We start from the raw sequence: 24,766 nt of genomic DNA on the forward strand, positions 1-24,766 counted from the left end.
CTTCCCTGAATGGCCACAGGGAACAACCTGTACTGAAATAGGCTGACAAAAAGGTTGCTCAGAGGTCAGGCTCTCTCTAAAATAGCCACGTTCCTATATTTCACCATGGCCATGTTTCATCTGTTTCACGGATATTTCTGTAAGGGAGCTCAGCTGTATTTTTCCTCTGTGTTCATCATTGTTCCATAGACAGCAGCTGCAGGAAAAAGTTGTAGTTTGATGCCAGTTCAAATCAGGGTGTGTGGGCAAAATACTCTGTTCCTGATCTGAGAGAGGTGAAGGAACCTGATTTGTGCAGCAAATCACTGCAGCGAACAGAATTAGCAAAATATTTGTACGCACATATTTGTTATCTAAAATATTGTTTACATCATGAACAAGAATAAGTTTGCTCCTTCATCACAGGCCACTTCGAAAAGGCTTATTAACTTCTATGCTGAAGGTATCATGCTGTGCAGTATAGAACATGTAATTAGTCAAGGATTGTAGTAAAAAAAGTAAAAAGAGGAATAAATACTGTAAATAGGGAATGACGCCACCCATATTAAAGTGTTAGTGAAGTAGTTTAACTGATGTTAGTAGGAGTGTTCCAAATGCTGATGGTTCTCTGGAGTAGATATATATACAAATAAATCTTTAAATAAACCAAAATGAGAACAGAGTCTCAAGCACTGGCCCAAAATCATGTAAGCTTTTCAGTTGTTTAATTGTGTGCTTCCTGATATAGTTTGGATTATGCCAAATCACACTCAGGTGGTGCCCAGACATGGTTTGGGTCCTAACGTGTAAGGGACTGTTTAAAATAAGCAGTGGGAATGTCGTCTCCATTTCTGGAGAAAGAAGTCAGCTGTATGACAGTGAGCCGTTTCCCCGCCACTTAGTCTCAGATCCAAAGAATGGTTCCTGGCTGGTTTAGTGCGTGTAATCTTAGAAACTTCTCTGTTTCACTTAGCGATTAGATCGGAAGCAAACTTACCAACACTTTTTTGGGAACACAAAGGCAAAAAGGGAGCAAGGAACTATACTGCTGTTCCCATTCACTGCTTTAACCTTTGTAAACCTGGCTCCTTGCTGCTCTCCTCAAGGCTCACAAGACCTCAAGGTCTGTCTGATGCTTCTGTTCTACATGTATTTTCTTTGCTCTGGTCATCTCTCTTCCTAACCTTTCAAGGTTTTTTCTGTTGCTTCTTTACCTTTCCAGTGAAAGATCTTTGTTCATTGATCATTTGTCTTCCTCTCTATACCTGTGACAAATGGACTTTTCCTAAGCCTGTCTTGGGTGGTACTGCAGTGCAGACAGTATCAAGATGGTTAGTACTCCTACTTATATTTTCTGATACTTACTTTTCTTTCCCGTACAACCAAAAGCTGATTACCAGGGGAGAAGAGACCAGAAAGAAGGGAACAAAGGAAAGGAAATAGGCAGGTTTGCCTATTCTTGCTGTTTGGCTGCCTGGCAAGTGCAAAGGCAATCTAGAGAGAGTCACCATTTCTGAGATGTCTTAAGCACAGCACGAAACATGCTGGAATGAGGTGGAGATACCACTGCTGCTGGAGCAGGCACTAGCTCCTGCTCTTCCTCAGACGTTACTGTATAAATTCTGTGTAGCTATATAGTGTGCACTTCTATTTAAATGCCAGAGTTTGTGTTAGTTTGCAGTAACTGTAGTGGTCCATGTGAAGAAAGTCTTTGAATCCTAACTGATTATTATTTTTTTTTTACGATAAATCCGTGAAGTCTTGTGGTATTTTCTTTATGTATAAAGGAAAGACTAATATTTTCATGATAGCTTTGCACTTGGTAAATAGAGCCTTTAAAAAATCTCTTGAGTTTTGCAAGTGAGTTAATAATGACTGCCACAATTAAATGAGAATTTAGGCAGTCTCTTGGCCAAAAATTCTCTGCTTTTCAGTATCATGAATTTGCTGTGTTGTAACCTCTGTAGAGAAAGGAAATCCTGACTTCTAAAAATAAAATGCATTGTTATTTTAAGAATGTGAAAGAAGAATGTTTCATCTTTGTTAATATGATTGTTTAAAAAGTTTTGTACGTTTATATCTTTAATATTTTAAAACAGTTGTATCAATGTAAGATTATTTATTAATTTATTTATTTCCTTTTAAACGAGTTAGGGTTAGGTCAACACCTTGTAGTTAAGTTAGGTCAACAAATACTCAGCATGACTCAACTTCTCCACATGCTATGAAGATATTGTTTAGCCCACAGTCCTTGTGTGTGCTGGATCATTATCTTTGTGCTGTGAAAGACTTGCAGGTTTTATCAAGGTTCTTGGTGCTGTTACGGTAATCACTAAGGACTTCTCTTAAGAGGAAGGCTTGCAAAAATCTAACTAATTTAGAAGGAAGAAATAGCTACTCTTTAGAAGGAAAAAATAGTTATCACTAAAAGATATGTAGTTCAATTTAATGTTAAGAAAAAAGTTAATGAGGACTGAAAAAGTTTAAAAGACAACTCTCATTACTTCCTAGAATAAAGCAACAGAAACTATCCCTTACAGGAAATGTGCAAAATTGTAGTAATAGACAAAAAGACAGAAACAAGAAGAGGATTTTTTTTTTCTTTTGTACCTTTAGCACTGAGAACCTATCTGCCTTTTTTTATTACAAAAATGTGACAATTTTAGTATGTTGAAAGGAGTATTTTTGCAAAATGACCACAGCAACACACTTTTCTGACTATTGGATTACATTAGTAATTACACTGAAATCAGCATCAATATTTAGAGTACGTTTTTTCCAGCTTTTCCAGATAAAGTTCTTTATGTGGAAGAAGTTTATTTCTCATCAGTTTTTCATTTGAGGTATCTACAGTGCTAATCTTCCAAATGCGTAGTTATTAAACCAAACTGGTGAGAGAGTTGTCTCACCTTAGACAGTCTCACCTTTCCTTTTAGTTCATTTCTATTAGAAATTATGCTTTACTACAGAAAGAGGAAGGCTGAATAGGTTCTCCATTCAAATAACTATTTATATGATTAATTAATGAATGCTTCCCAATTCAGATTGGCAATATGCTAACATTTAGATATATCAGATCTTTTAAAGTTCTGTTTCTTTAATAATAAAACCATTTGATTGTCACAGTAATTGGATAGAGTTTTTAAATATCACCAAGTTTTTTTCAGCACTTTGGTTTTGATCCTTGTATTGAGAACACTTGTTAATAAGACAGCACAATTATGGACTTATGTAGTTCAGCTTGTGTCTGCATGTGGATGGAGGTATGCCATTGAAACTATTGACGGATAAAATGGATAATGGATTAAATGAATTACTGAATACTTATAATTAGAGTTTCCAGTTACTGAAATTTAATATGAGTCTGCAATTTTTTTGTAGTATCACTTGAAGACAAACCCAGAATTTGCATAATCATTTGGCTTCTGTACAGTTATTGGTGAAATATTTTGGTGAATTTTCTTGAGATGTTTACAGTTGCTAAGGATAAAAACACTTCAATGATTGCTTCGGCTTTGGTATCTGCTGAGGAAAGGTTAGTGCCGAGCCTCCTTTTGCCCTGTGTTTTATGGATAGTCTGCTGCCATTGTACCCACAAGCTGGGCAATACCAAATTATTATTTGAGATCCAGGGTTTTTTCACCTGAAAAAGCAATTTAATTTTTTTTTTTTTTTTAAGTCTTATGGGTAGGTAACAGTTACGTGATATTTTCAGGAAATGAAAGAAGCACACAACTTCAGTCTGCTTATGGGTGACTTCAAATGCTAGTAGTTTCCTGTTTTTTACCATAAAAGCTGCTGCAATATCATATAAAACACGTTTTATATGAATGTTTAGGTAGCAGTCTTTTAAGGCTCAATGTTTGGAATAAAAGCCTGTTATGCTTTTCCCAAATAATACACTTTTATTGTGGTAACATTACAGTACATGTAAGGAGAAACTATTGGCATAATGAGACAAGCATTGTTGAAAAGGCAAGAGTGGGCATGCTGAAAACTGACATTTAGGTCTTTGTTGCTGAAATTTTTAAAAGTAAACCTTAGGGTAATCACACCTCTTGAGAGGTATGTATATGCATTTTATTTCTTGTGGAGATGTAACTGATTAAAATCATACTAGAGTAGTATTCACAGTCTGTGAACGATCACTGCATCTACATTCAGTAAATATTAATAGTTTAAAATCTAATAAACTAAAAAATGTAAATCACTGTTATCCAACAGTAAACATTCAGAATTGTATTCGGAATTGTAATACGTTTGCAATCACTGCAAGCAATAGTCATGAACGCTATCCTGTTAATAGAATATTTCATTTTCCTTTATGAAGTGGACAAGTAAGAAATAACTTGCAGCTTGGTCTAGAAACATAATCTTGCTAAAACTTCAAACAGTCCCCCTCTGGATCCATGACAGCTGGTTTTTAAATGGAGATGATCTCTAAATTACAAGTTTTCCTCATCAAGTTGTCTGAATTTGACTTTACTATGACATAATTGTTTGTCTACATGAATGCTATTTTACACTAATGACTGAAAGCTTTTATCCTGCAAAATTTTATGTGTGCTTTGTAAATAGTTACACTGATCACTAATAGTCAAATTGTAAGTCAATTCAGTGCAGCCCTGGAAAGGGCACAGAATCCAGATCTTCCTTGAAGTTTTAAGCCTGGTAAACAGTCAGTTTATTTACTGCCAGAATTTTGTTTCTTCATGGGAGTGATTAATTTTTTTTAAATGTCATTGGCAGTATGATGAAAAATAGTACATTGTATTTCCTTTCTTGCAGAAGAGCGTGTTATAAATTAGATAATAGTTTGCTTTGAGAGTAGTAGTTGTTTATATGTGGTATAGCTTTTACAATAGTTTTCCTGTAGTGTACTATGAAATCCCTCTGGTACATTACAGGCTGCTTACCAGTAATATAGAATGAGGGAGTGATACAGCTCTTCCACTGTAAGTCTATTGCACTAATATAATAATGAATGGCATCTACACAGCAAGGCTGGACAACATTAACTGCTCTTACAGAAAAGTTAATACTTGTACATCTTCTTAGGATAGTTTCTATTCTAATTTTTCAAAAACTTTTCTTGTATTAAATCACTGTTGAATTAGTAAATTAATGAACAAAACCTGTGGATGTATAATATGCTTTCCTCTATGATAATGACAGTTTTATTGAAAACAGTCATGCTAAGGTTACCTTTTTTTTTTTTTTTTTGACCTAATATCACTGTGGATAGACATAAGCAAGATTTAACATTGCTTGCTGACAGGGAGAGTTGTACTTAATAAATAAGTAAATAAACAATATAAGAACTAGTAGTACACATTTAGTCATTTATTTTGTCCCCATTTATTCTCGATAGTAATTTTTTCAGTATCATAATCATTAAGTCATATGAGATTATCTACTTTATCCTTCTATCCTAACATCGAGAGATCAGCAGACAGATTCCTGACATTTGTTTGATTTGTTCTGGTAGAAAACCCTCTAGTAATAGACATTCCCTTTCTTAGGAAAACAATAAGATTTTTTAGAAATTCTTATCCTTGCAAAGGCTTCCTTGTCTATAGTCTAATTGCCTGTATTGTATACATTCCAGTGTTTTAGATTTGCTAATCCTTAATGTTCCATGCAGAGGAGAAACAGATTATTCCATTCCTATCAGCACCAGTTGTTTATGTATTTAAAGACTGTAATCATTTATGCCCAGCTCCCAGACAGGGACTGCATGTGTCTAGGCTAAAGAACCTTCCTTTTTATGGAGGATATATCTAATATGATGTATCTTCCTAGTGGTTTTATGCATCTTTCATAAATTGACCTTAAGTAGCAAAGTTGAAAGGTCAAGTTTGGAAAATAGAAATATGGCTTTTAAAAGGATTCACATTGCACATTGGATATTCTCTTCAGTAGTAATTGCATTCCTTCTTATTTGTATTTTCTTTTGGTTTGTTTTTTTTTTTTTAAGTGGTTTTATTAAAAAATACCATCAGCTTTTCCAGAACTCAGTGTCTATGGTGAACCAGACTTTCAACTTATCTTCAGGTATGCTGAACCTTTCATTTGTAGACTGAATATATTTTGTAGTTTTAAGTGTCTTAGAAACATGCTGTCCAATATTTCTTCTCTTTACACTGGAAAATATGTAATAAATAACAACATCAAGACTGGGGATAGACTTACATTAATACAGAAATTTTGCTAAAGTGCAAGTCTGGAACCCAAATAGTTTGTAAGTGATACAAATTATGTCAGATAATCTTTCTCTCTATTGAAAAAAGGGGAGGGGGACACACACTTGAAATACACAATTAAACTGTGGCAGTTTTACAAGTTATTACGCTGTGAAGGTCATTTATCCTGTTCCAGTTGTAGACTAAGGCACCTGAGATTAAACCACACTGAAAGTGGTTTAGGAAGATGCATTTTATTTCACGCTTGGAGTAGACAACCGATGTGTATATGGACAGTTGTGATGTCTTAATGACTACTGATGACTTGTTAAGCATCCAGAAATAGATCCTTTTCCAAACCCCATGCGAACAATTTTCCACTCTCCTGATTCTTACAGAAATATTGTTATTTCCTCTTTATAGAAATTACAGTGATTTTTTTACTCATGGTAATTCCACTTTAAGCAGCTATTATACAAAAACAAGGGCTTTTATTACTGTTGAGAATTTAGATCCAGTACCGTTGGGTTTAGTTAGCTTGGCTTTAGTTAGCTTTTAGGTATCTTGACATATACGCATTTCCTGTTTTGCCCTGTATTTGGCAAAAATAAATGCTATTTATAGTGTTGTAGTACCAAGCAACGTGGCTGCTTTTTGTTTACTTTTGTTCGTGCATATCAACATTATTGTTGGCAGGAATAAGCTTAGCTGAAGGAGTATTTTTGTCACTGTTGCAACAGTTGGTCCTTACACAATGTTTTATTTGGAGAATCGCACCATCAAAATGGCTTTCATGGCATGAGATTAGTTTATCTGAGAAAAACTAACTCAAACCCAGAAGATAATTCTTGTATGTAATTTATGAAAAAATGTTGTGATTGAATTAATTTTTCTCTACAGAATATAATAAATGATACCTCAAAACATACATATTTATACATATACATATATAATACATGTAATATAGCAAAAGCTTTTATAGGTAGAAAAAATAGAGCTAATTTGAAAGAACAAATTGAATGGGAATATAAAGAGAGAACAAACAATTTAAGTCATAATGAGTTTAGAGGGAAATGCCTGTACTGTCACTGAAATCCAGTGAAATGAGAAAATTCTTTCAGTGTTCGAAAAGGATCAACCATGCCCATTTTGAAAGATAGTTCTAATTTTTTCACTGCTTGTGTAAAAGAAAATTCTCACTCTTACGGCATGCCATCAGGCTTGTATACTGTAGCAAGTTAGGAATCTGTTTAATTAAAATTATAATCCCACTGGGATTGCTTTCTTACGCACGTTCTAAATTTAAAGCATTTAGGAGAAGAGTGAATCTGCCCGCTGCCAGCTCAAGTGCTGGAGAGAGGGAAGAAGAGCTGCTCCAGCCATGGAGCACCGTGATACGTGCATCTGAGTGGCTCCAGCAGGCTTTTGGGCTCAGCTCAGCGCTGCTAGGTCAGACGTTGAATGGCTCTATAAGACACTCAGGTGTCTGTTAGTGCCTGTGTCACCTGCTTTTCTATTACCTAGGCTACGCTAGCACCTGTATGGATGAAGAGAGTAATTGCAGTTCAGATTACATCTCCTCTCGAAAGCTTTGATTCACTCCCATTTACACTTCATGTAAAGCAAATTTCTTTAAAAGCTGGAGTATCTATTTCTCATCTAAGCCATGAATTTAGTTCATTCTTGAACTAGAAAAATGCTTTTGGCACTAGGTTGAATAATTTATTATTTTAATGAAATTCGGAAATGATACCTTGACAATTAAGGTCCTTCAGCATTATTTGGCTTATTGATACAGTTTTAATCCTTAATATTTACTGCATCTTAAGTATGTGATACTTGAAATAGTTCATCTTCACGTTTGGAACTGTGGGAGAAAATGCTATTTACGTTATGTTGTCTTTATGCAAGATTAAGAATATTCCATGTAAGAGAACTTTTTTTAGGATTTTTGCACTGTTTCTCAGAAATTCCTCCCGTAGGTGAAAATTACTTATGTTACTATGTTTAGGAGTTGATTTCAATTATGCTGAAACTTTAAGTCACTTCTACCCCTTCTCCTTTAGTTAAGATGATAGAGGATATTACTTTAGCATTAAGATACAGCTATAGAGTAACAGGAAGACAGAAAGATGCAAAGATTTGTGTTCTTGCATAATGAAGATTGGTTTTGTCTAAATTTTCTTTCCAAAACTCTGCCATTTTACCTTCCTGGTAAACTTTTAAAATAATTTAGTTAATGTAGTGCCTTAATTACATCTTTTTTGATAATTGTATAAGAATTGAATGCTTTTGATGTGTAGGCACCAATAATAATGCCTGTGTACAGTCAAGAATGGTTCCTGGCTTCCCAGGAAAAGGCACTTTTCTAAGGAGAGTATGAAGCAAGTAGAAGGTGCCTGCACAGTGGAATCATCCAAATATGTCAGCATTTCATTACTTCATTTGTTTTTTCATGACAAAATGTGACTTTTGGCTGGCTAACAACTCCAGTAGAAGTGTGGCCTACGTGACAAGTGTTTTTTTAAATAAACAAAAATTCAGTATCCATCTTTCTTAATTTTATTCCACCTGGTGTTTCTTCTGTAACTTTTGAATGTGGTAATGCCTATCTCTTACAGAACCAGGTTATTCAGTGCTCATTATTTTACAGAGAAATATGAAAATAGAGAATACTTTTTTGCTCTTCTTAATAAGACTAAAACCATGCATAATGTTTTCAGAAGGCAACAGACCACACTTTTAGAGAGCAAGTTTTTGGTCCACATAGAGGTGGTAATCATCAGTGGGAAACACTTTGGAAATATGAATTGAACATGGCATAGTAAGCCATTTTCAGCTTTATGAACATGGTAAAGTATACCTTGCTGTTACTATGACTGTTCATTCAACTGAGGTTGTGAATATGAATGGTTGACTGATTACTAGGAAAGTTTTACAAATACGGATCTTTTTTAATTTCTGTGATTGTAATGCCTGTTTAGAAATACATGTGTTGATGTTGTTGCCAACCTTCTCAAAGTTTGGCAATAGATTGCCAACTCTTTCAGTTCCTAATTAGTGGATGATAAAGGTGCTCAAGGAAATGGCCTTAAAATAGTATCTCATATCATATAGATAAGCAATCTATCTAGGATTTTTAATGCGGTGCACAGTGTACATGAATAAAAATTCTGCATCTTTAAACACATGCACTATAGCGGAATTTTGCAGATCTTGTGAGAATGTTTTATGCTTCAGAGTCTGGAAATTGTTTCTGTTCAGTATAAAACCTGTATGAATAACTATGTACAGCAACTTCTTTTTCAGGCAGGTAGTGTGTCCAGCCAAGAATTAGCAGTGGATTGGTAATTGTGGTATATTCTGGAATAAGACAGACAAAACTCAAACCAGGCATCTGACCATTTTGTCTCTCTCCTTTCAGTGCATGCTTTAAAGCTTAAAAAAGCACATAACTTTCTTGGGATACTTGGATAATTTGAAAAGTTTCCAGTAATCAGTAATGCATATATTGTTTTAAAGTACTTGCTGTTAGGTCCCTTCTATTCTGCATTCTCTTCAAAGTAATTATAACCTCAAAACCTGCCAGTTTATCTCTCGAGCTGTGCTTATTATTGTGTTTCTTTCATTCCATGTTGATAAAACTCCCAAATAATACATGGAGTAGTTCAGTGATGTAAAATTGAATTGAATCTTTTGTATCAGAAAAAGGGTTTCTTGGCTATGTTTTCAAAACAAAATCTTAGTTCTTTAAGTTGGGGTCATGAAAAGAATTAACTCACATTTTTGTGCTGCAGCAAAAAAATAAAAAGGAAAAAAAAAAGTTGCTTAGATAATAATCTCAAGTTTAGTTTATAACCTCTGAGATTTTAAAAATCCTTCTTAGTTCCAACAGGGTTTAATCTGGTTTCAAACTCCAACTTCTTTGCATTGAAATAAATGACTATGGTTAAGTTTGGAAACATTGTTTTATGTGTCTAGCAACTTCGGTCTCAAGAAATAGGTATTTCCTAATGAGCAATCATTTAGGCATTGCATCTTAGGCAGAGCTGAAAAACATTTCTTCCAGCTTCAAGGCATCTTTTTGGCAGTAATCTGGGGAGAAATCATAGAATCATGGAATAATATAGACTGAAAGGGAGCTCCATAGGTCATCAAGTCCAAACACCTGCTCCATTAAGGTCTAATTAGATCACCTTGCTCAGGAACTTGTCTTTGAAAAGTTATCAGTTGTGGCTAAGGGGTGCACTTATTTCTCTCTGATTTGCTAGTGGATACCACATTGTTCAGAGGAAGAGAAAGGCAAATGAGCTTATTTGCTCGGGGGAAAAGCCATTTTCAGACTATAGTAATAAATATTGTCATATAGGAAAAATATATATCCTGTTTGGTACTAGTCTGAGAAATGGTCTAGTCTGCCCTAAAAAATTAATTATATATTAATTGTATCTTACAGTTATGTATTTTACAGTGTAGTAAATTCTCACTGGTTTGTATTTGCAGTTTCCCGAATGTGGTTTCTATGGAATGTATGACAAAATTCTGCTCTTCCGCCATGACCCTACCTCTGAAAACATTCTCCAGTTGGTGAAAACAGCTGCAGATATCCAAGAAGGAGACCTAGTTGAAGTTGTCTTGTCAGGTAACTAAAGAAAAATAAAAATTACTGTTATGCTTGCAGCTAAAAACATCCACAGTATTTTTGTACCAGTTAGTATTCAAGAAAAAGGAAATTTTGTTTGTGTGGACTTTAACCTACGCTGGGTCAAAATCTTTCTTAGATGTATATAGGCATTTTATGCCTACTAATTCTTTTCTTTTCTTTTTCTATTGCACTGTATACTTTTTAACAACCTTATTTTGTCCATATTGCTAGTTAAGCAATGGGTTAATTTTAATGAGCAATATAAAATATACATATTCTGCATTTTTAGAGGAAAAAATCATCCTGTGTGGCAGCACAACCCTTTTCAAAGAAGCACAGTAGAAACAAAACATAACAGGTAACAACAAAATACAATAGATATTTTAACCTGTACTTAATCAACAGAGTAGCTTGAAAATCAGAGTTGGTCTTCACATATCTTGCATGAAGTATCCACAGTTTAATGTTTAGTATTGGATAGAGTGTACATTTTTCTATTAGTCGATTCAGTCAGTTCATAATCACCTGTGGAGGAACTGTCAAGGCCATTCTTGCTAACAGTGACTTGGCTCCTTTTAAAGTAAGGATTTTTGGCTTTTACCTTATATGAAGTACCATGAAAATGTCCACTGGCAATAAAGTAACTGCTTTTTCAAAGTCATACATAACAATGCCTGCCAGGACTGCTCTGACTCCTTACATGATTTATTTTTAAAATTAGGAAAGGAAGGGAAGAGGAAAAGTTAATTTCTAGGTGGGGAAGCAAATGAAATTATAGAAATATATATTATTTATGGATGGCTGTCAAAGAGGAGTGCTGGATGCTTCTTGTACAGGACTATTGATTGTGTGACAGGTATAAATGGTGGTATGTAAGGTGAAAAGGTGGAACAAAAGAAAATAAATATTTAGAGCCTAGGAAATACAAAAGTCAGAGGAGACAAGTTGTAAGTCCATGCAAAGTCAGAGAATGAAAGTTATAGTCTGAAGGTGACTCGCAGGTGAAGGGATGTAAGAAAAGATGTAGTATGAGTGAATCACGAGGTGAAAGGCCAAACTTTGGAGACAGTGAAATGACAAATGGATTTAAGGAGCATGTTTGGCCAGCAGAGTGGCCATAAAGAGTGGATTACTCTAATTTAAGTAGGAAATAAGCACAAATTATGTGACTGGAATGTAGAAGACGTCTGGGGATGGCGTTAGGTGTCAATAGGAGTTGTCAAAAACTTTGATGTAAGAATTGATGAGGTATGTGACTAGGTATGGTGCAAAGTTTACAAGGGTATGCGGTAGAGTGAATGCTGGAATTGTGAAGATGTAAAGGTTGTATTTGATAAAAAAAACTTAGAAGATGGCTGAAGGGCTTTATTTTTGCAGTTGGAACATGCAGTTAGAGCATCTGAAGAGATGGTTAAAAATAGGGAGACACCAATGTCATATAAAAGTAGAAATTAAATCTATGGAAGATTGTAAGATTAGTGAAGAGAAAGCTGAAGTCCTAATGGATGCTGAAAAGAGTGGAGGTAAGAGTTAAGTCACATAATCTAAGCCAACTGAGCTTTTAAATATAGTTTTCTTGTATAGGACCCTATTCCATACTCTTTGATTAGAATAGGAAGAAGTACAGTAAAGAATAATGCAAGTCATTCCTGTAAGTTATCATTCATCTTTTTCCATATCAGGAAACAAATTTTTCCCTTTTGAAAAGATACCAGTAATCTCTGTTTCATATTTCCCACAGAAAATTATTACTCCAGATCAGTAAATCAGATGCAGTGGAAAAAAAATCAGCAAGGAATTTAGTGCTTTATTTGATGTATTGTTTATATGCTTTTGAAATGGAGACCATGTATCTTCCAGTTTGCAAAACTTAGACAAGTAGCTGTTTAAATCTTCAGGAGCAGCACTTCATGCAGTACTTGCAAGTGATAAAGAACTGTACTGTTTAAAAGCATTAGGGGATTTATGGTTTTATTTTTTAGGTGAAGTGTCTCTCCACAAAAGTGGTCAAGTATAAGCAACTCTGCAATATTTAGAGGAAGGCTATTAAATCAGCACTGTGTGAAAGTGTGGGTGGTACCTACAATTGCCCAAGATCCATATATTTTTCCCTCTCACCCTCCAGCTTAAAGTATACATTGCTGGCCAAAGGTCTGGAATTTTTAATGTCACAAAAAACTGTTGTACTGTGTTCTAGTAACCAAATTTTAGCTAAAGGTAAATCCCCAAAGTGCACTATTATACACTTCCTAATAACTCTGTTAAACAGTTGTTGACAGTATTGATCAGCTCTATCATTTTATCTGGCTTTATTTATGATGAACTCATGAAAGAAATTTATCTTTGTTTATTACCTTCTTGTTACTGATTTACCTCACTTCTGTGATGGACTATTGCCTTTCTGCAATTCACTGACTGTATCAACTGTATCAAAAGTTGTGCAACTGTAGCAGTGTGTTATGATGGGTTAAAAAAGAAAAAGAAAATAGAGAATTTAGGGGATCCAAATCTTTTTGAAGGTAATTGTAATGGAGGAAATTCATAGATTAAGAAAATTGTTGTATCTTGAATAAATTTACAATGCAAACCACACATGTAAGATTATGATGTATTGAGAACTAAGTATATTATAATTTTTTGCATGCTGTTTCATAGTTTTACAGGAAATAGGGTGTGATCATACCTGCATAGTTGTAGCATTTCTGAATCTTTAATTCTTGATTTCATTAACTTGTTTTCACTGAAAGTGATCAGTAGTTCTAATACCTGAGAATAGTTCTTGTTTCAGTTTCATCATTCCTATTAGCAGTAGTTAGTAATAGAATTAGTTTCTTTCTGTCTCTTTGTTTTGTTTGTTTCATTTGGGTTTTTTTGTGTCCTGTCTGCCATCTCCTCCCCTCTTCTCCCCAATCCCAGTATATCTAAAGCTACTTCTGGAAGATAAGATAAATACTATCTCTTTGAGCAACTACCAGTCCAGTGCTAAAAGCTGTTTCACATGATTTTGAAAGTGCCTAATTGTTGTGATTTAACCCCAGGCAGCTACTATGCACCACGCAGCTGCTTGCTCACTCCCCACCACCCAGTGGGACGGGGGAGAGAATCGGAAAAAAGTAAAACTCGTGGATTGAGATAAAGACAGTTTAATAGGGCAGAAAGGAAGAAAATAATAGTAGTAATAATAATAATGAAGACTTGGAATATACAAAACAAGTAAACTATGCAGCTGAGTTTCCTGTATTTGGGGAAATTGCAGGGGTCAGGACACCCAGAGTGCAGGGAATGAGCCTCCAGGTGTGCTGGCCCCTGAGATTTCCCCAAATGTGCAAAACTTGACTACATAGTTTTAAGTGATGCACAATGCAATTGCTCACCACCTGCTGACCGATGCCCAGTTAGTTCCTGAGCAGCGATCCGTGTCCCCCACCGCAGGCCAACTCCTCCCAGTTTATATACTGGGCATGACGTCACATGGTATGGAATACCTCTTTGGCCAGTTTGGGTCACGTGCCCTGGCTGTGTCCCCTCCCAACTTTTTGTGCCCCTCCAGCCTTCTCGCTGGCTGGGCATGAGAAGCTGAAAAATCCTTGACTTTAGACTAAACACTACTTAGCAACAACTGAAAACATCAGTGTGTTATCAACATTCTTCTCATACTGAACCCAAAACATAACACTATACCAGCTGCTACAGAGAAAATTAACTCTGTCCCAGCCGAAATCAGGACACTAATTTATGTAATCTTAACTACAGCCATCACTCATGTCCTCACTGAAATGAAGTGGCTTTTTTTGCTTACAAGTCAGGGTTGAGGGATCTTAAGACTCTTCCTGCAAGGTGTACTGGTTTCTTAATTCCATATGGCCCAAAGACTATGATTTTGTTTCTGTGTTTTTATTGAACAATTGTAGTAAGCATTTTTCTCCTCTGCCAAAAGATTTCAAATTCTTTCTTGGGCCTTTCCTTCCTTAGCAATGAAAAATTGTTATCTAGTTCTTATGCAAATAACTGTGTATTTATAGTATCTTATATTAGCAAAGCTGACAAAGTATTCTTTGGAAAAGCACTTATTTTTAAACTAGCTTCAGAGGCAATAGATTTAGAACAGTACAGAGTACTTAAAAAAATTATGCCCTAAGTAATGATAGTGCTATCAAATAATCAAGTTCACACAATGTTTATCCAATATGTTTGATGGTGTATACCAGAAATGTACTCTGACACTGTGCAAAAGATGTCAAATTATTATTTTTAGATTAGATTATTATTTAGATGTCTCTTTTGGACTAGAGTGGCCAGAGCTGGACACAGTACAGAACTGGACGCTGCAGAGTGCTCAAGAGTGGCTGTGCAATGACATTGGTCAGTGTTTATGGGCGCAACCTGTCAGTCCCCATGGATTTATGTATGTCCAGTTTGCTTAAATGTTCCTTAATCTGATTCTTCTCTGCTGAGGGTAAGTCTTCCTTGCTCCAGACTTTCCTTCTAGTCTCAGGGATCTGAGATTCCTGAAGGCTGGTCTTGCTAGTAAAGACTGAGGCAAAGAAGGCGTTGAGTACGTTGGCCTTTTCCCTAGCCTTTGTCACCAGGTTGCCTGTCCCATTCAGCAACGGGACCACATTTTCCCTCGTCTTCCTCTTGCTGCTTTAGTTAAGAAGGTGAAGCTTACTGTTCCTTCGTATTTAATCAAATGGTATTCTCTCTTAATCTTGTCGAAATCATCATAGCACAATATGGTGAAATGGAACTGAAAAGAGATTACAAGCATGCACCTCAGATGCTTCAAGTAGGTCTGTGTTGTAACACATATAAATATCAGTTCTCCTTGTTCATTGTTCTTTACCTTCTCTTTTCTTGCCCATTGCCTGAGTTCTTGTGTGAGTCAATGCTCTGCTCTTGAACTATTCTTTGGTGGGCATGCCCACATGAGTAAGAAACCTGATTTAGGTAGGGTATTAGTTGTCTTTCACTCCTGTTATGCTTTAAGAAACAAAACTGAGAAAGAGAATTAATATCCTTTAACAACAGTTTTCCAGCATTTTCGTTCAAAAAATTGTTTTGGTAAGGATGATTTCAGTTAATCTTTATCAAGATTACCACAGCTGACCAAAATATATCTCTAGGTCCTCTGGCTACTAGTGACTTAATGTTCCAGTCTTTGTTACAAATAAAGACGCTTCTTGACAAGAAGGGCTGTGGGGTTTTTTTGAAGTTACTTGTGCCACTTTTTAGATTCTTTTACTTTATGCCTATCACTTAGGACCGTGATCCTTTAGGAATTTCAGAACATCACTATATAAAATCTTCTACAAGTTATTAGATCTTTGCATAAAAAAGGCATTTCTTGCACATGACCTAAACAGATGCCAAGGATTTTACAGCTGGTAGCAGTTTATAAATATTAGAAAGACCATTCAGATAGAATGAAGTAAAGTAGTCATGAAACAATATTTAAAACTTTAAAAATATTTCAGTATCAGATTAAATTAGTATTTAATAGCAGATCTAACAATCTAAGAGAAAATGATTTCATTTAAAATATAAGCACCTTAAATACTGATAATGAATGTAAGCAATTATTTCAATAGTACGTGCAATCAGAGAGTTTTGTTTTCTCTTACTTTCTGACCTTTAGATCCTCAAGAAAAGTGTAATGCATTTTTGAACACTATTCTGTAAATCTAAATAGATGTTTATTTTCAGATACACTGTCTTTTCTTGTATGTAAGATTGTAAGGTTCTTATATAATACAAACAAAACCTCAAAGAAAATTGTAGGATTTTTATGATTTTGTTATTTCAAGCAACAAATACATTAAAAGAGTATCCAGATTTGAGCTTTGAAGGCAAACCAGTTCTATTGCTTATTACTTTACTAAGGTACTAGAAAAGAAAATGTGAGATGTCACAACTCCTCTTATAGACTAATAAACTTTATTTACAAATCCTCTTCCCTCTTTTTCTCCAAAAATGGTAAGTGTTTTCTTCTGGTATTACTTTGATAATCCAAAAATTATATGGGGCTTCATGGAGAACCACTGCTTAAGTATCTAGTTCATGTAGTTCTGAGTTGAGGACTTTTTTTCCCTCCCCAATTACAAGGGTATGATGTCAGCAAGAAATATGATTTCATTCCTCATACTTCTTCATGCAACTTGTCTTTGTAGATTACACACACATAAATGCCTTTCTGCTAGTATGGGTGCATGTATGAGGTTTTAAAAGTGATGTATTTAATTGATGCAAGCTGCTTAGACCAATGGTTGTGACTTTTTTAATAAAACACTGAAATCAACTTTAAAAAACCCAACCAAACAAAAACGGTTGTTACCCCCCTAGCTATGCAAAGAGATCTTAGTATGAAACCTTGACAACATGAAGTTTGTCAGAGGAGGAGGAGTGGAGACCACTCAGTCATCAGTTGGTGATGTCTCAAGGAGTTTAACAGCTGAAACCCGAGAAAAGGGGTGGGTCAGTTGTTTGCACCTTTTCAGTTACATTGTCATACCAGATTCTTTAGTGTGGTTTCTTGAAGCTGGAATCCCAGCTTTCATCAACTTGCACCTGCCTTCAATCTTCCTCCTGTCCTACTGCAGGAGTTTTCTGTGAAGAGTAATTGCTGAGACATGTTTTCTATATTGACATGCTGTAATACCAGCTCCTAAACATTACCAGCAAGAGAAGTAAAAGATCAGCCATGCAGTACCTGTTCCAGTATTATAGAATTGGGAATGGTTTCCTCCCCCAGCTGCACATGAACTTTAACATTGCAGAAATTGCTGGATTTAGTTAGACTCATCTGCTAACAATTCAGAGTTTTTAACTAGACAATACTGTGCTCAGAAGACTTACTTTCTCTCTAAATGTGAAGGACAGCAAATGAAACCTGTAATATGTCGTGGCCTGACTGGTGATTATGCTATTACAAATGAAAGACTTCAGTCAGCTGTCTCAAGTTATACACAATATTAAATATATTTTCTCCATAAACACTCAAGAGCATCAGTGTCCTCCCACAGATGAGCCTGAACTAAATGCAGCAATTCATTTCTGCAATGATAAAATGCCTGTGTCATGGAGGGGAGGAAAGTATTCCTAGTTCTGCAATACTGGAGAAGAGAAAGAACTATCTAAACAGTCTGTAATGTTCAGGGAAGTATTCAAACTAATGCGGGTGGGTTTCTGCTGAAATACATTCAGACATAGTTTCAGATTATTTTAGATGTTGGCAATAGTGCATCACAAATTAGCTGAAGATGGGTTCTCTCTCCTTTTTAATATAAAAAGAAAAAAAGTTACCTAAATACGGGGCTATAAGAATTTTTTTCATGATACTTAATTTGGATATGCCTTGAAAATTTATTTTGAAGAGAGGCAAAAACCCTCTGAAAACAGGAGAGATTGGCCTTGAGCACCACAGTGGATGTTATTGAACACTCGAGCAGTGGGAAGGACAAAAGGAATGCAATATAAGTTCAGATGCTTGTGTTGAACTGGTTGAAGTGTTTTATTTCTAGCCTACTTTAAAAATATCTAAACAGAATATATATTCTGATGTTTATATAAATTCAAGTTGTATTATGACAATTGTTTTTGAATGGCATGTCTGAAAGAGGCAGTAGAATATAGTGTTACTGCTGCAGCTTTGCTGCTGAAAACTGTACGCTGTGGGTAAACATCCCCTGAGGCACTGATATCTGATGTCAAAAGCTGTACTGATCCACTGCATTCATTTTTTATTGCACATGTCGATATTGGTCAGGGTAGAGTAAGCTGAACTGTCAGTCCTGGTAGTATGGAGTTATACAATCAGTTCATATCCTAATACTGTGCATTTTCTAATTTTCATTGTAGTTTACTTAATTACAAAGTCTTTTCTAAAGGCTGGACAACCTGTGATTATTTTTTTTTTTTCTTATTGTACTTACGTCCTTGGCAGTTTAAGGACTAATAAATATGATCATCTGGTTTAGAGCTTATATTACAGGTTCTTGAAACATGAAAATTTATCTAGAAAAATTTATAGTTGAGAGGAGTTGCTCATTGTAGCTGAAGCACTTTAGTCCATTTTAGGGAAGAAAATTGTACCTGCGGTTGTTATAAAATACAACTGAAATAGTTTGTGGTAGAGCTAGAGGTTTCTGGTGAAACACAAGAAATTTAATCAGCTCAGAATGCAGCACCTGCTCTGCTTTTATAGTCGTAATGAACATTATTACTTGCATTTTGCATTGGTGCATTACACAGTAGGATTTTAATGGAGTGCAAGAATCATCTAACTTGCTGAATAAATGTTGTGTGTCTGTCTGCTGACCGGTCCAGAGGAGATAAGCACAGGCTATTGCAGTAAGCCAGATGAATCATCATTCAGTGCCAATGTAGATTCTGGCATTTTGGAAGTGAAAGGTCGGGCATTATTATGAGAGTGGAAGCAAAAGGGTATGTTGAGTTACAGATTCAGTCAGCTGCACATTAAAAGAGGAAAAGGGAACTTTCATTATGAACATTAGTAGCCCTCATACAGTTTTATTTTTACCTCTTATATTGTTTTCTTCCTTTTCTTTTTTAAATATTATCTATTTTAACACTTTGTTGCAGTTGACTGTATGGGATTCTGATAGTGTTTGTATAGGAGATATGGTGACACTTCAGAAATGTATTAAAACCACAGATTTGGATGTTGAACCCAGTTGGTTTGTCAGGCTGCACTCCTGGGCGTTAATCGAACAGTATTACTAATACCATTCTGTCAGTAATGTATTGGTTGCCATGTTGCTGTTTTCTTAGCTGTGCATTTTCTATGTAATTTCTTCTTCAAAATGTTAGAAAAGTTCATCTGGTCTCCCAATGCACAAAAGAGGAAAGTCCTTTACTAGTGCTTCGGAAGTCTCTGCTAATGTGTTTACTGAATCCAACATTTACTTAGTTAAATTGCATTTCAGACTGAAAAAGGATCTGAATCTTTGGAGAAAAGATTTTTATCACATTACATTTGTAGGAATATATTTTGATTGGAATACTCTAAAAAATTAGTAGATAGCCCAAACCAGGAAGCAAGGTACAGAAGTTGGAGTCAAAGTTATAATCAAAGATGGCTGTAAATGAGTAGTCAGTCATTCATAAACACTCGAAGGAAGAGAAACCAAAAGTTGCATCTTTGTAGGTCTCTCTCTCTAAAACGCGGTCTTACTGTTTTCCTCAAGAAAAGGAAGTAAATTTATGTAAGGTGAGCTTAACTTGAAAAGTGTGTATGATTAAGTAGCATTCACCTACAAGCTTCAACCGGACCTATGAAAAGGTAACTTTCTTGTTCCACTCATGAAATAAAGGGTGCAAATGTGAATCACCAAAATAACATAATGTAAAATTCACAATAAATTTGAACAGAATGGAATATGCTAGCTCTGATAAACTCACTTGTTTAAGCTTAGCTCCTAGTTTTTGAAACTGTTTGGTATTCTTTTGACTAGGCTTTAAAAATTATTTATTTCAAGTGCTATTTGTTAATGCTAATAAAGAGATATTAATGATTGAGAGGTACAGTCCTTCATACCCTTTCTTTCTGGAGAAGTTTTATGTTAAGTTATTACATGAGATCTGGATTGTAGATGAGTTAACCTCCTTCTAAAATGAAGGGTGTATTCAAGTTATTATTTCAAGCTGTCTGTAGATGGAACCACCACCACTTCATCTGTGTATTTGTGACCTTTTTTGGATGAACTATATTTGCTGGTTTTCCCCTTAAATGGAAGCAGAGTCTATAGAACAAGCTGACAAATGAGAGTTGCTGTGGCTCTGTACTTCTATACTCTGACTCTTTTTGAGTTCTGTTTTTCAAGAACTTCAAGGAAACAATTACTTTAGATGCCTTCAGACTTATGTTCTTCCCGGCATAATTTATGTCCTATGCTATACCTTGTTCTTGAAAGTTTATTAAAAACTGCTGTGTAAATTTGCCAAGTCTTTTCATGTTAGAGTAAAAAACAATTTTATATTTACAGTTTTAATATGAGTTTGCTTATAAAAATTCTGTCTGTTTTTACTGGGGCAAAATTACATTGGGATGTAAGAGATTTTTGCCCACTTCTGGAAGGCAGCCAATGAAGTGTTAGCATCTTGTGTGAATTAGAGGACCGTACTTTCATCTGCTTGCTGTGAGCAGTTGTGCTCAACTTGGCAGTATTCCTGAAGCAAGAAAGTCAAATAGCAGCTATTTTACGTTCCCTTGCTGAGCTGCTGAGGGCAGGAATTGATCCACTGCTTTTGTTAAGAAGCTGTTTCTGGTTTAGTATCACATAGATGGTACACCACCTGATCATTAGATGCGGACATATTATTTGGATTCAGTACAGCTTATACTGTCTTGTATATGATAAAATATATTAAACTGAATAAAAGCTGTGGATAACTATACAATTACAGTAAATGCCATATATCAACATATAACTGGATTGTAATGTTAGTTTGACTGCCAGCTCCTTGAGATAAACTTTATGATGTTTTATCTTTGAACACTATTTTATAGTACTTATATAGTTGGTGACAGTTTGCGATTTTGCTTCCTTGTGATTGAAAGCATCCTTTTCTTGGTGTCTTTATAGCTATGCTAACACATTCTTTTTCTGGTGTCTTTGAGAAATACAACTATCTTTTCTCTATCCTGTCTAAGATGATATCTTTTACAGTTATTCTTTCTCTATGGCCTTTTAATCATCTCTAGCTGTCATCTTTTCTCTTATTTCTGTAGAAATTTCATTACTGGTTAGAGTAGATTGATTTTTGTATCCTTCACTGTTCATTAGCCTACATTGATCTTGGATTATGAATTTCAGATAGATGAATTTGTGTTTGAAGTTCTTAGGACTAAAAGATTCTTTCCTTCTTTGTTTATGTTTTGCTTTGTTGTCTTCAGCTCGTAAGTGTTATAATTGTTACCTTCTGGATGCAGAGTTCAAGATTTCTAGTTTTTCTGCATAAGCAGAATCTTTCAGAACTTCCCCTCCTGTCTTGCCTTACCATTCTTTTTCTGCTGCAGGAGAGAGTAGGTAAAAATAGGATGAAAAAAACAGATATCCTATCAACACCACTTCCTTACATTCTCTGGCTGCATCACTGACAGTATACACTGAGTAAAATGATACCCAACAGGCAAATGTTAGTAGGGAAGCAGTTAATGTGTCGACTTTGCTTCTAGTGCTCTTACAGAAATACAGGCCATGCTAGCTATTCTTCCCTGGGTCTTTCTATAAGTTTTTAGTCATCATCAGAAAATCTAAAATAATTGCAAGATTTTGCGAACATGGATTGCAAGAAAGCAAGCAGTATGTTTCTTCATAGGAACAAAATTACCTTTACGTTTTTAAGTAAGCTTTCTGAACTCTAATAATTTCTCACTTGTGTCAAGGTTTTAGATGACATTTTTAAAACTTGTTCAGTTGGTAATCTTCAGCAAGGCCTTTGACACTGTCTCTCATGGCATACTCCTTGAGAAGCTGGCGTCTCATGGCTTGGACAAGTGTACTCTTCGCTGGGTGAAAAACTGGCTGGCTGGCTGAGCCCAGAGTGTTGTGGTGAATGGGGTGAAATCCAGTTGGCGGCGGGTCACAAGTGGTGTTCCCCAGGGCTCAGTGATGGGGCTGGTTCTGTTTAATATCTTTATCAGTGATCTAGGTGAGGAAATTGAGTGCACCCTCAGCAAGTTTGCAGATGACACCAAGCTGGGAGGCAGGGTCGATCTGTTTGAGGGTAGGGAGGCTCTACAGAGAGATCTGGACAGGCTGGATCAATGGGCTGAGGCCAATTGTATGAGGTTCAACAAGGCCAAGTGCCGGGTCCTGCACTTGGGTCACAACAATCCCATGCAAAGTTATGGGCTTTGGGGAAGAGTAGCTGGAAAGCTGCCCAGCAGAGAAAGACCTAGGGGTGCTGGTTGACAGCTGGCTGAGTATGAGCCAGCAGTGTGCCCAGGTGGCCAAGAAGGCCAATGGCATCCTGGCCTGTATCAGAAATATTGTGGCCAGCAGGAGCAGGGAGGTGATGGTTCCCCTGTATTCGGCACTGGTGAGGCCGCACCTCAAGTGCTGTGTTGAGTTTTGGGCCCCTCACTACAGGAAAGACATGGAGGTGCTGGAGCGTGTCCAGAGAAGGGCAACCAAGTTGGTGAGGGGCCTGGAGCACAAGTCTGATGAGGAGCGGCTGAGGGAACTGGGGCTGTTTAGTCTGGAGAAGAGGAGGCTGAGGGGAGACCTTATAGCTCTCTACAACTACCTGAAGGGGGGTTGTAGTGAGGTGGGTGCTGGTGTCTTGTGTCAGGTGGCTGGAGATAGGACAAGAGGAAATGGCCTCAAGTTGCAGCAAGGGAGATTTAGGTTAGATATTAGGAAAAATTTCTTTACTGAGAGGGTTGTCACACATTGGAATAGGTTGCCCAGGGAAGTGGTTGAGTCACCATCCCTGGAGGTATTCAAAAAGCGCATAGACGGGGTACTCCATAACATGGTTTAGTGAGCATGGATGATGGTTGGACTTAATGATCTTGAAGGTCTTTTCCAACCTCAACGATTCTGTGATTCTATAAACACTGTCATTTTGTAATTATGAAAAAAATAAAACTAAATGTTGGGAAAAATGCTGTTGGTAGGGAAGATGAATTCTCCTTGAGAGAAACTACGCAAATCCTTCTGTCAGGACAAGACCTTTTTATGAGAGGTCAGTGTTCCACTGCAAGCTAATAGATCAGACATCCTACATTGTATACCTTTAATTGTCCAATTTTCAGAGATAATAAATTTTCAATTTATTTGTGTGCTGTTTAATGAAAATATCAATTTTCTGTTCAGTTGAGATAGCATACTTGGTTTTCCAGAAGTCATACAGACAATTCCTTTTCCAAAGGCTCAGAAAGAAACTATGCTTTCATGAAAGAAGAGGACAGATGCTCAAACAGATAAATAACTGTTTATGACTTAGGAAAAGAAGGGTAGAAATACATGCTGTTTTCACAGTGGAAACAGGCCACTATCAGAGGTTCTTAGGTCTGTGCTGTTAAATACATTCATACATGATCTGGAAAGCATGACTAGTAAAGTGTCAGTGTCACCCCAGATGAAACTCAGTTTAGATCAATAGAAAGTGTCAGGGGAATTTCTTTACGTAACAACAGGCTTGGAGTTAGCTGATACTACCAAAAATTGAGAAGTTCAATTTACAGTATGAAAACATCATCTACGTGCTCAGTACCGATCAAGAAAAGCAAATACAAGTCTTGGAATTCCTAGGAAAGGAACAGAGACAAAACAGAAAGTGCTTGTAATGTCACTGCCCTGGTGTCATCTGTCTTTATGACCTCCTCTCTGCTTCACAGAATGCTTTTGCTGCAGAGCATGGGCATCTGAGGTGGTGGTCTGGGGAAATACCACCAGATGCTGATGCTGCTTTGGGAACTCGTCTTTGAAAGGCAGGATTCCAGGCATAGTAGATTTTGGTCTGATCCAGTCATTCTCATGCTTTTGTATTCTTATCACAAGATTTCACTGAAAAGAAATATTTTTCAAGCTACATCAGTTTAACGGGTAATTTCAACACTTGTGAATTTTCTGAGTTCTTAATATTAAGGTAGAATAAGCAATTACATTATTTTTAATTATTACGCATTAATAAGTTGTATAGCCAGCTTTCCAAGAAGGGTGGGATTGAAGTTGATTACAATTCATTACAGTTACATTCATTGCAGTTAATGCATTGAAAAAATACCTGTCCGCTTCTAAAGCAGATCTAATTAATTCTTGATGTTCATTCTATGTTATATAGTAGGTATATAGGTTAAAACCTCTGAACTTAAAAAAACCTTATTTTCCTTAAAATATCTTATTCACACGTGGGTGAGGCAATTTTTTTTTCCTTTCTTAGTCATTTTTACTCGTTTTAATACGATACACATCACATTTACTGTTCTTTAAAA

The 24,766-nt window shown here is 36.0% G+C and overlaps 1 protein-coding gene across 2 annotated transcripts in view; it reads left to right on the forward strand.

Annotated features, from left to right (window-relative positions):
- Positions 1-24,766, forward strand: part of PRKD1 (protein kinase D1) — a 150,538-nt gene that overhangs the window by 67,164 nt on the left and 58,608 nt on the right. For both annotated transcript variants that reach the window (XM_075030349.1, XM_075030350.1), the window contains exon 2: positions 10,665-10,803. In XM_075030349.1, coding sequence (XP_074886450.1) covers positions 10,665-10,803 — 139 coding nt within the window. The remainder of the gene's footprint in view (positions 1-10,664; positions 10,804-24,766) is intronic.

Source organism: Buteo buteo, chromosome 6 (genome assembly GCF_964188355.1).
Source record: "Buteo buteo chromosome 6, bButBut1.hap1.1, whole genome shotgun sequence".
NCBI classification, from domain to species: domain Eukaryota; kingdom Metazoa; phylum Chordata; class Aves; order Accipitriformes; family Accipitridae; genus Buteo; species Buteo buteo.